We start from the raw sequence: 14,611 nt of genomic DNA on the forward strand, positions 1-14,611 counted from the left end.
GAGGGAGTGCGTCTTGCTTCATATTTGCTAATTCATTTCTGTGCTGCTGATTCTACATGCATGCATGCAGGATGGAGATGATGCATGTTTAACGGAGAACTCGTAATTTGTTGCTCTTCCTTGTCCTTGGATTTTGCCTTTCTTAGGTTTATCTACGTTGAAGAGATTATCAGAGATATTTTTGTATTATTCCCTTTTAAATAAATATAGTATTCATAGATGATTATTATGATATATAGATACCTCACTGCCGTCTGAGTGGTTGAATAACATATGAGAATTGCCTTATGATTGCTCGTTGTTTTTTTTTTTTTTTTGTTACAGTGTTATTATTATTCTTGGCTTCGGCCTTTCCTGACCCTGCTAGCTCTAGGAAAATCGGCCTTGGTACTTATTTTAGTCGCTTGTGGCGGACCCGCCGAGAAATGTAGTTTTTTAATGCAAGTCTTCGCCAATCATTTCCTCATGCCAGACAGAGTCTTCGTCAATTAATTTTGTTTTTTTCTGTATCTTGCTGTTTGTATCATTTACTTACGAAGTCTTCGTCAATTTAATTATTTTATGAAGTCTTCGTCAATTTAATTATTATATGAAGTCTTCGTCAATAATTCTTTAATCAGAATACCTACATATGATATATCAGGAAGATGTCTTGATGTCTTGCTATATTTCTTATTGTTGAGTGTTTATACAACATATGTAAACTAGAATGCTGATGATAATCAAGAGGCCGGCCGGATAGGAGCTCATTCCGAGAGCGTTCTATCGATGATATCTGTAAGTTGTAATATTCCTGCAGCTCCTTTGATTTCTCTGGAAAATAATGGAGGAGAAATATATATATACCCTGTTTTCTAAGCTATTCTCCGTCGGTCGTTACTATTCCCAACATAGGTTCTTGGAAACAAAGGATGCAACTCTTGGCAGTGGAAGGCGAAAATGTCATTTTGTATGACAAGGTGTAAGCAAGCTAAGAGAAGAAACAACACATGGACGCGAGTTTGTGATTTTAGAAAATGGAAACAAGATAGATAGCTCAAAACGAGCTCTTACTCCGATGATATACAGTGAAAGTGAGAGGTACAACTCTAATCGAATATGTACATGCAGGTAGTGTAATCTTCTAAATCAAAGATTAGAGTCCCATCACACCACTCTCTCCTCCTCCTCCTCCTCCTCCTCCTCCTCCTCCTCCTCCTTCCTTTTATATATATAATAACAATAATAAAAATCAAGACCCGGTGTCAAAAATACTTGGTTAAATAGGAAAAAGAAGAAGAAGTTATGTTTGTGTACATAGATAGATAGAGAGAGAAAAGCTCGATGCTAAATTAAAACTGAAAAATAAAACTCATAAAAATCTAGTTTCTTCATTGTAAGAGTTAAATGTCTTCGGATCTCTATATAGATATAGGTTTGTACAAAAAAAATAAAATTCTTGTTTGTAAATCTTAACAAAAAAGTCAATCCCTGAAAAATAAAACGAAGAACATTATTTCATTCTGGATTTTTATCTTGAAATATCAATTTTTTTTTAGTGCACAAGAAATTAAGCCTGACAACGATTAATTACCAACTACCAAGATCGTGCCCTAGAATGGATCCGACAACCAACCTTAAGCACAACCTCTTTTGTAGATGATTTTGATTTCTTTCATTTATTTTAAGTGTTTTTCTCCAACTTTAATTTAGTATGAGCTGCGAAATTTATTGGTATAACCCATTTATTGACATAACCCATCATTTCATCTAGGTTTTGTCAAACCCTCTCCTTTTCACCTATATATCAATAGTTTTTCAATTTTAATGTGTTAATCAATTTTTGATAAAATCATCTAGTGAGTAATTACTATCTCATTCACACTCAATGATATCGGATATAAAAAATAAAAATGGATTGAAATTAATTATACATGTGAAATTACTATCTATTAATTAAACACTATCTCATAATCATCGGCTACTTGTAAGATCCACTAATTTAAACATTTAATTTTAATGCATTCTTATTTTCATGTCAGATACTATTCATAATTAATTAAAAATTTGTTACTTATTAGAATATTTTGACAAAATCAAATAATATTTATACCAAATTGAGAAGTTATTCACACAAATATAAAATGGAGAAATTCTAGCAATCATGCGGGTGTGGGTGAAATGATGATTTAGGCCGAATTTTTACCCATCAAACTTAGACCTTGAGCAGTTAAAGTTTTTGCCGGCAGACAATGATTCCCTGTATCCTCTGTGCTCGAATTTCAGTTCCTTTCTTTTTCCCCCCCTCTCGTAAACCCACATACACAGAATATAGGCATAGTTCATAAATACAAAAAAGAAGAAAAAAAGTGTTAATAACTGCTAAAGCGGATAGGATATTCAAAAACAATAAGCCCACAAGACTGCATGCACCAAAATGTTTGCTAACTGGGAACCATTTCAGGATTATTCCGAAGGATATTGCTTTAATTTATATATAAAGAAGTTTGATGATTGGATTATTTGAAGCATATATTATATTATAAATAAAATTTTAAAAATAAAAAATATTATCTTAAAATATTAGCTCTGTGACGAAGATTGACCCCACGAACTAAAAAAGTACATTATTTCGACGGCTCAAAATAAAACACGATAGGATAGCCCACCATAAAAATCTGGCCATGAATGGGAGAACGCCACTTCGATTTATTTTCCTTGACAACGTTGCTTTCAAATCAGAAACAACCAATCATATTCAACCACAAATTATGAAAACATTTGCTTCGATTAAAATAATATTATTCTATTCCATTTTTCTGGAAAGCATCTTTGTAGCAGCGCGATTTCGCTTGCTTACGGGCGATTTCGCTTGCTTTCGGACGATTGACAAATTTTCTCACACTTGTTCTTTGTATAAATTTAACCTTCTATGACAATGGGATTAGTTTTGCATTCTCTCGAAGCTCTTAAGTTGGGTTAGTCAGCTTTACTAGCATCGTTAAGCCGCTTTACTATTCCGGTATTCTCTAACCTTTCTGCATGTACATTTGGTTCTGATCAACCAAAAAAAGAAAATTTTCTTTTCGTTTTATGAATGTAAAATAAAATTTTGGAGTCTCATCAGTGTTTCCACTATTCTGCAGATCATAGTGAAGAATGGATTCTGATATGTACTACTTTGGTTTCTCTGATGCTGAGAGTAAGTTCAGTTGATTGGATCTTCTATTATATGTGGGAGAATATATACCTTCCTTATATGCCATATTTTGAAGAATCTGGCCGGGATCCTTTATCTTAAGTAAACCCACTTTGTTCATTTTCTCATCGTATATATTATATATCTTTTTTCGTTTTCTTTTTCATTTAGTTCTTTTCATTTCATGTTTCAGAGAAGTGAGAGAGATCTCAAAAGAGAAAAAACCACAATTAATCCCTGCTTTTTTGTTCTAAGAAACAGAAAACCTAAATTATATTAATGGCTGGAGTTAAATCAAGTGAGATTTAGGGTTTAAGGATTTCTTCCCCCCAGCCCCCCTAAAGGTGGCTTATATGATTTTGACCTTCCAATCTCTGATAATCTAATCTAATCTAATCTAATATGTACTCGCTTTTCTAAGAATATTAACTTCTTCTTTTTTTGCAGTAACACCCTCCACTGGCACCGTCCATGAGGAGAACCCATCGATGAATCCGCTGTTTGGTAGCCAGGTGGCTGTGCCAGGAAGTATGAATGTTAATGCATTACAATCATAAGCTAACGACTTGAACTGCTGTTTTTTTTTTTATATATATGTTACTTTAAAAAAAGTCTGAAAGCATGCATTAATTGAATTTGCTCATCAAACTTTGTACGTAGTTGGAGAAAACATGTATGGTATTGGGACTGGTAGCCATGAACTGAAATACGGATTGGCAGATCACCGACACCAACAGCAGACAGAAATACCGAACCAATGTAAGGATCTTCACATGTTTGATATCTGAAATACGTACTGCTTATGACCTGGAGGTTTATCTAGTTTTTATTTTATTTTTATGTTCCTCTACAAACTCATATATAACTGTTGCTTTTAACTGTGGGTTTTGTTTCTCACAAATTTGAAACACAGCCAGACCGAAGTCCCATGTTGTCCCAACTGGTACTAATTGTCATGCACTGCACCATGAATTAAAGCATCAAGACAAGTCGGCTCCAATAGAAGCTATGGATTTTGAACATTACAAGTGTCTAAGCCATGTAGGGAGTGTATTTAAAATCATCTATAGAAAATAATTTGTCTTAATTGATGAAGAACTTGGTTTGATATGATTGTCGAAAAAAAGAAGAGAAATTTAGATCACCATTTACCTATGGGCTTGTTGTTTGGTGATACTAAAGGTCAGCTTTCATGTTTGAATGTCACTTTTATCATAATTAAACTCTAATTAAATTGGAACAAATTCGTTAATATACACACACATGTGTGTGTAATAGATCCATCATATCGCAGGCTGACTGGAAAATAGGATGTGGTCTTGCAAGAATTTATTACTATACATTTCTTCAGCAAATTCTAATCTCCATGGTTTTTTCTTTTCAAGTTTTTTTCTTTCTTCTAGATTTTTGAAACTTAAAGAAACATGATCATGTTGGAAACCGCAGGGATGGTGAATATGAACAACATGTCCGTGAATCATCAAGCAGCCCTAGAACAACCAGCTGGAAGTTCTCGGTCTTCAAAGGATCCTAAAAAGTTGGCTAGACAACGTAGTGACCTGAAATATCGTGAAAAAAAGAAGGTGATGTTATACCAATTATCTGTCTGTAACTCTGTATTCCTATGAGTTTCTTTTGTTGTCTCTTCTAATTTGTTTATTCTCTTCTATCATTTATTTTCCAGCAAGAGACGAAAGACCTCAAGAGAAAGGTGGATGTGCTGATGGAAAGAAACGACCATCTGGAGAAAGAAAATGCCAACTTGAAGAAGGAGGGAGATCGGATGGAAAAGGCTTTGAAACAAGGCAAAAGAGATGTTCACCAATTGAAGGGCAAGCACGACGGACTATCTACTACTGTAACGGAGATTTCCAGGGCACTGGTGAGCTTTCTATCTTTCCACTTCATCTTACCAGTCAGCGTTATTTCATGAAAGCACTGCAGCATCACTCTTATTACTTGTTTACTTTTATTATCCTATTTCATTTGGGTTTTCATTCTACGTTAATTATCATCACATGGTAGTTTTTTTATGAGATTTTGTTGTAGGTGTTAAGCTTTTCTAAATTCCGCTGTCACATTGAATTTATTAGCTGACGCCAATTCACTAAAATTAACCTCATATCAATAAGTGGCTTGTACAGAAAATACATATGATCTGGCAATCTCTATATATGAATTGCTTTTGATGGGTGCAAAACTCGTGCACCATTAGCAATATACAATAATTTTGCATTATCATTGCTTACTCTTAGAAGAATTCAATGGAAATGACCTATACATCAATATCTTTCATTTTTCTCAAGAGGTTTTACATTCGAATGCCTCTTTTATAGTAATAATACTAATAATAAGAAAATCTCTCAGTATTAGTAGAAGTATAGTTTGAATATTGATTATTTGTATTGTTTTATTTATTTATTGCCCCTCTATCTCTTTTGCTTCCATGCAGGCTGAGTCGAAATATAATATGGAGATCCAACGTGAAAATGAACGGCTCAAATGTAAGATCAATTTGCTGGCTAAACAAATGAAGAATCCTGACAGCTTAGATACAATCAAGCTTCAGGCAAGAATCGCACAACTAGAGGGTGAAAATAGCGCACGCCAACTAGTAATCGATGCTCTGTGCGCAAAGATGAAAAAGGACACAGATGATGAACCATAAATGAGAATGATAAGGTACCCATTTGATGTTGCTGAATAATAATCATCTAAATTCATGCCTGAATGTTATTTTTGTAGAGTAATGTTATACAAACAAATTTTTCATATAAGACTTTTATACGAACACATGTTATAAGGATGAATTATGTTTAAGTATTTCTATATATGTTGACGCATCTATTTGTATGAAATTTAATATAAAAGATTTATTTATAAATCATTTTCCTTTTTCAATAGGTTTAATTATTGTTTCAACGTGATTTTTGTATTAAATCTTGTCCACTAAGAATTTCTTCTGGAACAAAACATTTTTTTATCTTCACATTTACTTATTGTTTCATAAAGATTTAACTTATCATTAATTTTATAGTTTAATTAATTGCACCGCAATTATTATAATTGCGAATTATAATTTAAGAAAAAAAGGTAATTTGTTTTTTTTTATAACATCTATAAAAAAATAAAACAAAAAGGTTGTTCTCTGGTTATATATATTTTTCTCATTATATACAGTGTTGCAACTAATAAAGTTATTTTTTTTTCCTATTTTGTGAATTTCTTAATGGGAATGAACAAGCTCTCATTTGATAATTAATTGCAGGCTGGTGGTTGCAGACGTGGTGTGGTGGTGGATTTGAATGCAAAGGAAGTTAATGAGAGCATTTAATAGCGCCTGGGATTTTTCGCTTTGAAAATGGAAGTTAAATTTGCTTTTTTCTTTAAGTTGGGAGTAGTTTGAAAGGTCAAACTCTTGGTTTGTTCTTTAAATGGCGAAGACTTTATCACTTAGCTTATATGTACTAGGATTATCATATTTCTACTACTCTGCTAAAGAACTGAATTTTATAAAGTTCGAATGAATTTTTTTTTAATTTTATTATTTATTATTTTTTTAATTTTAAATTTATTATTATAATTTATTTTTATTTACTTTCTATGATGTTATTGTGATTTTAAATAAACATCCTGGTATTTAGTTAACATTCAATTTTTACAAGCGTTTATTTTTTTATCATATCAATAAAGAAAAAATAATTTAAAAAATAAAGTTTTTAAACTTAATGAACTCTATGATCTAGGATATGGGTTTTACGAGTTAAGCTATGAAATCTAGATTGATTTAATATATCACCGTCTCAGTATTTTAAAAAACTATCAGCTTGATTTTTTTTCTAAAAACCAAACTACGATTAGTAGACTAATCGTCAATCATGCTTTTGAACCTTCCAAGTTAGCTAGTTCACTTGTCAACTTTTATGCAAGTTAATTATAAACCCTGGTTAGACAAGGAGTCGGGTTGAAAGATTTTAAAATTGGCATATTAGGTCAGGTTTAATATCAATGTTAAATAATTTATTTTTTAATTTCATCTTTTAATTTTTTCTTATCAATTGAATCATTTTTCATTTCTATTTTTTTATCAATTTTATATTTTAGCATTTGGTTTATTTTGAATTGGTATTTATAATTTGTTTCACTTTACTTTTTATAGGATTATTTTAGTTTCAAATAAGCATCTAGTATTTGGTTGGTGTTTATTTTTACAATCATCTATTTTTATTGTCATATCATTAAATAAAAAATTGTTTTAAAAAATATATTTGTTAAACCCAATAAAATGCATGATCAGTGACATAGTTTAAGTTGTGAAGACCGGGTCAATCTAATATATTTTAATTTTAATATTGAAAAAATATGTTATCTTGAGATTTTTTTAAAATCAAACTATATTTTTTATTAATTATACAATTTATTTTTAGACTTTTCAAATTAATTAAGTCATATTGAGAAGATAATTTTCATACAATTTAATTGAAATGCAGGTTAGTCAAGGAATCAACTCTATCTGAGAGTTACCTACACCGTTTACTGGATAAATATCTCTTGCTGTGCTGTAGCACAACTCTATTTGTTTTTTTTTTTATAAATATAAACATAAATGTTAAGCGATGCAAATGTTTTTTAAAATTAAAAAAGAAGTTCAGAAAAACTTATGAAAAAAAAATAATTTTATAAAAAAAAGGAAAAGCATGAACATTTAATTATTAAATAATTAAATATTGAAGGATAGAGTTTAAATAAAAAAATCTACCTTAAAAAGAAATTGAATATTGAATGACTTTATAAAAAGTAAAATAAAAAAAAATTAAAATTTATTGTTTAGCAAATAAAATAAAACTGAAATAACACTGCACACGTTGTAAAACATGTCTATAATATTTTTTTAATAATATTTATATTTTTTAAATTATCAAATAACTCCTAAATAAAAATAACAATTACTTGAGAAGCCATGATAAGAAGACAAGAACATCCTTGTACGTAAGTACAAGATTTTTTTTATTTTAATAGTAATTCTATAATTTCACCGTGATATTAAAAATTGAAAAAACTAAAAGTATTATTTTTATATAATAAAGAACTTTTGCCTCCAAGTTTTACTAAATTTGGTGGCTCTATCTTTTTTTTTTCATTAAAAAAAGACTTGCATTTACTAAGTCATGGACTGAGTCTTTTTTTTTTTTAATAATCCTGATGGTGCCAACCTGCAAAGGGATAAAAGAAGTGGGTCCCATGATTCGCTGTAATGCACGGACTCCATGATTTTCATTTAAAAATCAACCTCCGCGAATCAGACTTTAACATGGCGTGGGGGCAGGGGCACCTCTTTTTTTGAAAAGCTAAAAAAAATCGATCGTTCGAGCTCCGGAGGTGATCGTGCGATATCTGCCTCTCACCTGCTGAATCGAGCGATATCGTGCCGTGTCAGTGACCTTGGGGATAACGCATCATTGTCGCGTTTAAAAGAAAAAAACAAGAAACATGACAATTCAGTGATAAGTTTCAAGAACCGCTCACGATCCGAATAAAAAAAATAATAGACCTTATTTTGGTTTATCTATAAATGAGAGTGGGGGGGACTAAAGCTGCCCAAGAAGTTGCGAGGAAAAGAAAGCTAGTTTCTTCAAATTGCTGCCGCCTATCACTCTCTCTCTTTGTTTATTGTTTTTAAAAAACTATGCTTTTGAAATTAACCAACTTTAAGAAACGGGAATTAATTCTGGATATGGGGGTGATAAAGTTTTAAACAGAGATTGTTTTGCAAATTGAAATTAAAAATAGAAACATATGTGATCTCTAAAAATACAATGGTTAAGCAATTTTTTTCTTTGGGTGGTGGAGAAACAGAAACAAAAACTGAACCGGACTGAGGAAAGTGGTTTCCTATTATTTGTTTTAAATTAATTATTTAACATCATATGTATTTTCCAATTTATGATATAAATCAAATTAAATTAGATTCAGAAGGACTCGATGGTTCCAAATTAAGGAGGAGGAGGAGGAGGAGGAGGAGGAGGAGGAGAATCATCCCGGGGAGCACTCGCAGCTAAAGAGAACATGGATTTGTTGGCTTAAGGAAATGCACGCATTGCGAGCATTTACTTGACCTGCCATTCAAATCTGTGAGCATTAACACGCCCAGCATTGCGTTTCCTTGTGTGTAGATTTTGGTTTTCTTGCTTGAGATGTTTGCAATCAGATGTTGATACGAGCGGAAGATCTCTTTGACGTTTCTCTAACCCTTCTCAAGTCCAAGCACCAGTCTCAGGTACGATCAATACTGGTTAAGAGGATAAATTACCTTATAATAAGTGGGTGTTCATGCATTATAAAGACAAACACCCAGTGATATTCGCAAATCTAACTCATGGGAATATCCAACCTACTGTTCGCGCGCGCACAAACATGCCGTACAGAGAATAAGCTTTCCCTTTCTGTGATCTTGTTGTTTTGTGTTTCTCTTCATTGGTTTCTATTGCGGACGGGCGGCTAGAAATAGGCTGAGAATTCCTTTTGTTTTTTGCGTGGCTGCCTGATGCACATGGTGGATTCATTTTGCCATATTCATCCGTCTCTGGCCCATCTGATCTTCATGTATTTCCAGTGGTGGATATTGAACTGGCAAATTCTTATTGCAGTTGAATGACATGAATGGTGAGAAGATGCTGCAGCAGTTGTTCCTGATGAGAGACAGAGATAGAGGATGCCTCATTTGCAGTTCGCTTAGGATTCGAGGAGAGACGGAGCCGTACACAATCGTTTATTATATTAAAAATAAAAAAAATATTTTAATATATTTTCAATAAAAAATAAATATTATATACCTTTAGAAAACAAACAGAAGCGTCTATTTTTAAACGGTAACAAGTGCTACCTCTTAGACTAGTTGTCAGTTCAAGAATAGAATAGGATACCTAATTTATGTGAATTATTAGCTGCAATTTCTTTTTATAGTCTAATAATTTGATCCGTGCCCAGCGTTACACGCTATGAGTTTGATTACAAAAAAAATTAAAAAGAAATAAAAATTATGTATTACTAAGTGTTTCTTAACCAAGAAAAATAATTTAATTGAAAATTAATTAATATATCATTGGTACTGTGGTGGTTGTTATTATTACCGTTTAGAAAAATAAGTTTTTAATTGTAGATTTAAAAAAGTAAGTTTTTTAAAAATAAATATTTTATTAAAATTGCTGTAAAACAAATACAAATTTTAATTTATATATAAATAAGATTTAAAATACAATTATATATAAATCATCATAAAAAATAAAAATTATTTAGCCGATCGAATATTATTTTTTAATAATCGGGCCAAACACCAAATATTCAAATTGCAGACACCACAGTACAAACAAGATGAAATTGAGTTTCACTCCTCTTAAAGTAAGAATTCACATATCGCAAAGCAATCGCGCGAAACTTCCAGCATCTAATTTTTTTTCTGTTTTTTTTTTTTTTTAATCTTTGGAAACGCGGCTGCGGCTGCGTTTCTAAAAAATTTTAAAATTTTTTTTGTTAAAATTTAATATGATTTGTACGTTTTGGATCGTTTTGATGTGCTAATGTCAAAAATAATTTTTAAAAAATAAAAAAATATCATTGACATGTATTTTAGCACGAAAAATTATTTGAAAAGCACCAACAACTACACTGCCAAACACGCTTTAGAACCTTAACTTACACCTCTAAAACAAACACAGTAGTGTTTACTTTTCCTCTTTTAAGGCGGCGTCTTTTTGAGCCGGGTCTGTCTTCGGGTTTTTTCCTTTCCTCTCTCTCTCTCTCTCTCTCTCTCGATCGATCGATATATATATATATATATATATATATAGCCATCGCCACAGGAAATCTCATCGCCACAGGAAATCTCTCAAACACAACACATGCTGGATGATCACGGGGAAGAGCATCCATACAAAAATGGGCGCGCAGGGGACTTCTTTGGGAGCAACTAAAAGAAAGTCATGCCTGGTACTGTGCATTAGAAGTGCCTTTCTTAATTGATGACTTTATCCTGGTTGATCCTTTTATCGTTGTTAAATATATATCTGTAGGCTTTCTTCTGAATGGGGATCTGTATATATGAGAATTAGAGTGTAGTATAATTGTGTCTGTTTTCTTTTTGTTTGAATTTATAACGATTTAAGCATTATTACATACAGAAACGAAAAAAAAGTGACAAAAAAATAAGTAGGAGCATCAAAAGGATAAAAGCTGATATGGTAGAGATCAGCGAGGGACAAAAACGCATAAGAGAGGGACAAAAGGAAGTCAGGGAAAAATTTCAAGAAATAAGTGAAGAGGCTGCCAAATTAAAAGAGGAGACTCATCTGATCTCGAAGCAGAGTGCCGCAAATGAACTCAGGCTTCATCTTATGTTCCAAATCATCAAAGCAAGAGCAGAGAATGATTATGCCAAGGACGCCCTCCTCACTCAAAACTTACGGTTTGTCATTCTCCAGATTAATCCTTGTGCTTCTGTTTAAGAGCATGTTTAGTGCCGAGGAATTGATAGCGTGAAATTGTTTTTTATTTATAAATACATCAAATATATATATATATATATATATATATCAACACGTAAACATAAAAATGAAAACAAAAACGATCTAAAAATTCTTAAAAAATAATTTTGCTCAGCAAAAACAAACTAGATCTAAATCTATTCCCGGTCAGCAAGATAAAGTTATATCATATTGAAAACTGCACTGAGTTTTTTTATCCACCGTATTGTTTTATGCATATGATATGATTTACTAACGTTTTCTTTGTTTAAATATTATGCTTTAGTGATCTAATGGGAAGCAGAGCCATAGCATGAGCAAGCCTTCGTAGGAGAAGCAAGAATTAACCCTGCTTCATAGAACTATATATCATCTACTGTTTCTACTCTGCAGTTCAATCTGCAATAAATAAGTTGCATGCAATTGACTCCGAGTCCAAGGAGTTTTTCTTCTACCTTCATTTATGTTTGTTATTACAATGTTTTTGTATTAAGATAATCATGTTTTATATTCACGTCAAGAAGGTTATTATTATTTGATATCTTTTTTAGATTAAAAATACTCTTAAAAAACACTCGAGATCCAAATCATAAACACAACATTTATTTACATGAATGGCTTTAAGGAAATTCCCAAAAAATTATTAAAGAAAATATTAAGATTGGATCATCCCAAAGGATCCATGCCTACCCCGTTCACTCGCATTCCTGCAGCCAACTTTATGGAGGGAAATATACGAGGAAAAATAAATCAAGAGGTGAAACTTTAACATTTATAAATACAACATGGTATTGATATTTCGGTAATTGGGATTATTACAATAAAACAAATTGAGTCTTTGTTTTGGAGAAGAACAAATTAAGAATCTCAATGTTCTTGTAAGGATTAGCTTGGGCTAAAGTCATGAAAGCTCTCAAATTAGGCATAAAAATTCTATTTTTTTTAGTATTTTTTCTAGATAATCTTGGATTCCCCCCCCCTCATTCTCCGACTTTCTTAAGATTATTTTTTCATTACAAATTAAGTCAGTTAAATACCTATATAAACAGTTGACAGTTATAATTAAGATATTTTTTAGAGGAGTTTTTGATAGAATATTATTTAGATCTTTGTTTATTTACTTGTGTGAAAATAACACAGGTCTAGAGTTCTCTCAAACCCCTCAGATTTTCTTGTCTTCCAGGTTTTTCCTTTAATCCTGATTTAATTAGTTTAGGCTGCATGGGTCTTTTGCAACAAATGTCGTGATGATTCTCTCTTTTTTATGTGGCTCTTTATCTATCTATTTATAGTTCATGAAGCTCGAATAATTTAATTACAGCCGCTGTCTAATGGGTTGGGAATTAATTAGTTGATTCTTTTTTATTATTTTTTTTTAAATAATGGATTAATGGATATTTGTTTCCGATAAATTTTGGGTTTATGTTTTAATTAATCCATCATAATTTTTAATGATACTGAGTGTATTTATTTTCTAAAAAGATAGGTACAAATCATTTATAATTTTTTTAATTTTATATAGATTAAATTTGTTTTTTTAAAATATTTTTTTATAAGAATTTTTATATGTGCAACCTTATAATTTTTTTTTATTATTCAATAAATTTTATGTGTGTTTATAAATTTTATGTATTTTTCTATTACAAATTTATTTTGATAGTAAATTGCTCGTGTTGCGATGTTAAATATTTTGATCTTCATTTGTCGCTTAATTTTTTACAATATCTCGTTAGTGTTTTACTTGAGAACTAAGATTGATCTAATCTGTTATTCTCTCAATAGTTTTTTTGAAAAAAGTTATTATTTTGAAATTTTATTAAAAGTTAAGTCATGTTTTTATTAGTAATCAAGATTACATGTTGATACATGAAATCAATCAGTTTAATTCAGGTTACTTCTGCACAATTTAGTTTGAAACTCGAGATAGGCAAAGAGCTAGGTTTTGAGATTTTAAGATTAATCGATTAAGTCAATTTTAACAATACAGTCAAAAAATCATTCGCACTTTTAAAATTTTAAAAAAATTATCCTCTAGTGTTTTGCATGGGACAAAATACCCAAGATCAAAACCTAATTGTATGGATTATACTATACTTTAAAAGGCATGAGAAAAATACTATGCAGGTATTGTGGACATAGACTCATTGCATTATGGACCACACTGTAGACATGTAGTATTTGCACTGTAACACCTAGGGGCGTTGCCTTTTCTATTTATTAGTAAAAAAGCACTACTGGGCCTGGCTTAGCCACTAGACCCCATACTATTAAGTCTGGCTAGTATCCAGACTCAAGGCTATTGGGTCTGGCTAGGCTGCTAAATATTTCTAATTTTTTTTTGCCTCTTTAGACTTTTTTTTTTCTTATTTAAATTTTTTATATGGTAAAGAGAAAATAAATTTATGGTACTTTTTTATATTGTACAAAAGTTGGGTGATGATAATTTATTTTTCATTTGAGGCTAGGTTGAATTTTTTTATTAAAGCATATTTGTTTTTGCCTTTCAAAAATGCTTTAAAAAATTTTGATTTTTTTAATTTTTTTCAATTCAAATTATTTTTTTTGATATTATTTCGATGTGATGATATAAAAAATTAATTTTAAAAAATAAAAAATAGTATCTTAATATCTTTTTTTAGGAAAATATTTATAAAAATAACCATTACGTAATAATATAATAGTCAGCATATTGGCCTGCGCCCCGCAACGGGTCAATAAAAATAAATTTAAAATGCAAAAATGCTTAGTTGGGTTAAAAACACATAATATATTTGTACCATCACCATCTTCAAATAAAGTATTTTCTATAGTAGCACCATGAATAGCGCATAAAAGAGTAGTGTCTAATACACCAACAACTAATTTCTTTCCCTTAAATTTTTTTTATTTTAAGATATTTTCAATTTTATTTTTT

The 14,611-nt window shown here is 31.0% G+C and overlaps 2 protein-coding genes across 4 annotated transcripts; both read left to right on the plus strand.

The window, feature by feature from the left end:
- Positions 1-619: 619 nt before the first annotated feature.
- Positions 620-6,715, plus strand: LOC133696650 (uncharacterized). Of its 3 annotated transcripts, none has more exons than XM_062118901.1 (9): positions 620-777; positions 895-1,110; positions 3,126-3,181; positions 3,626-3,706; positions 3,839-3,937; positions 4,625-4,761; positions 4,863-5,060; positions 5,631-5,860; positions 6,447-6,715. In XM_062118901.1, exons 3-8 carry the CDS (start codon positions 3,139-3,141, stop codon positions 5,844-5,846), a joined length of 774 nt encoding a protein of 257 aa, XP_061974885.1. In that variant the 5' UTR covers positions 620-777; positions 895-1,110; positions 3,126-3,138; the 3' UTR covers positions 5,847-5,860; positions 6,447-6,715. The 3 variants fall into 3 exon arrangements, with proteins under 3 accessions (XP_061974885.1, XP_061974878.1, XP_061974890.1); XM_062118894.1 differs by having other exon boundaries at positions 895-1,080; XM_062118906.1 differs by lacking the exons at positions 620-777; positions 895-1,110 and adding an exon at positions 1,206-3,001.
- A 4,273-nt stretch (positions 6,716-10,988) lies between these two features.
- LOC133679994 (uncharacterized) lies at positions 10,989-12,231 on the plus strand. Its single transcript, XM_062102767.1, has 3 exons — positions 10,989-11,164; positions 11,356-11,639; positions 11,984-12,231. The coding sequence occupies exons 1-3, from the start codon at positions 11,084-11,086 to the stop codon at positions 12,012-12,014; spliced, it is 396 nt and encodes a 131-aa protein (XP_061958751.1). The 5' UTR covers positions 10,989-11,083; the 3' UTR covers positions 12,015-12,231.
- The last annotated feature ends 2,380 nt before the right edge of the window (positions 12,232-14,611 follow it).

This window comes from Populus nigra, chromosome 1 (genome assembly GCF_951802175.1).
Source record: "Populus nigra chromosome 1, ddPopNigr1.1, whole genome shotgun sequence".
Classification (NCBI taxonomy): Eukaryota; Viridiplantae; Streptophyta; class Magnoliopsida; order Malpighiales; family Salicaceae; genus Populus; species Populus nigra.

Coding starts and splice junctions, on each gene's coding strand:
- LOC133679994 (XM_062102767.1), top strand. CDS start 11,084: ATGATCACGGGGAAGAGCATCCATACAAAAATGGGCGCGCAGGGGACT. Junction 11,165..11,355: donor CTAAAAGAAAGTCATGCCTG/GTACTGTGCATT, acceptor TATTACATACAG/AAACGAAAAAAAAGTGACAA. Junction 11,640..11,983: donor CTCCTCACTCAAAACTTACG/GTTTGTCATTCT, acceptor ATTATGCTTTAG/TGATCTAATGGGAAGCAGAG.
- LOC133696650 (XM_062118901.1), top strand. CDS start 3,139: ATGGATTCTGATATGTACTACTTTGGTTTCTCTGATGCTGAGA. Junction 3,182..3,625: donor TGGTTTCTCTGATGCTGAGA/GTAAGTTCAGTT, acceptor CTTTTTTTGCAG/TAACACCCTCCACTGGCACC. Junction 3,938..4,624: donor GACAGAAATACCGAACCAAT/GTAAGGATCTTC, acceptor TGGAAACCGCAG/GGATGGTGAATATGAACAAC.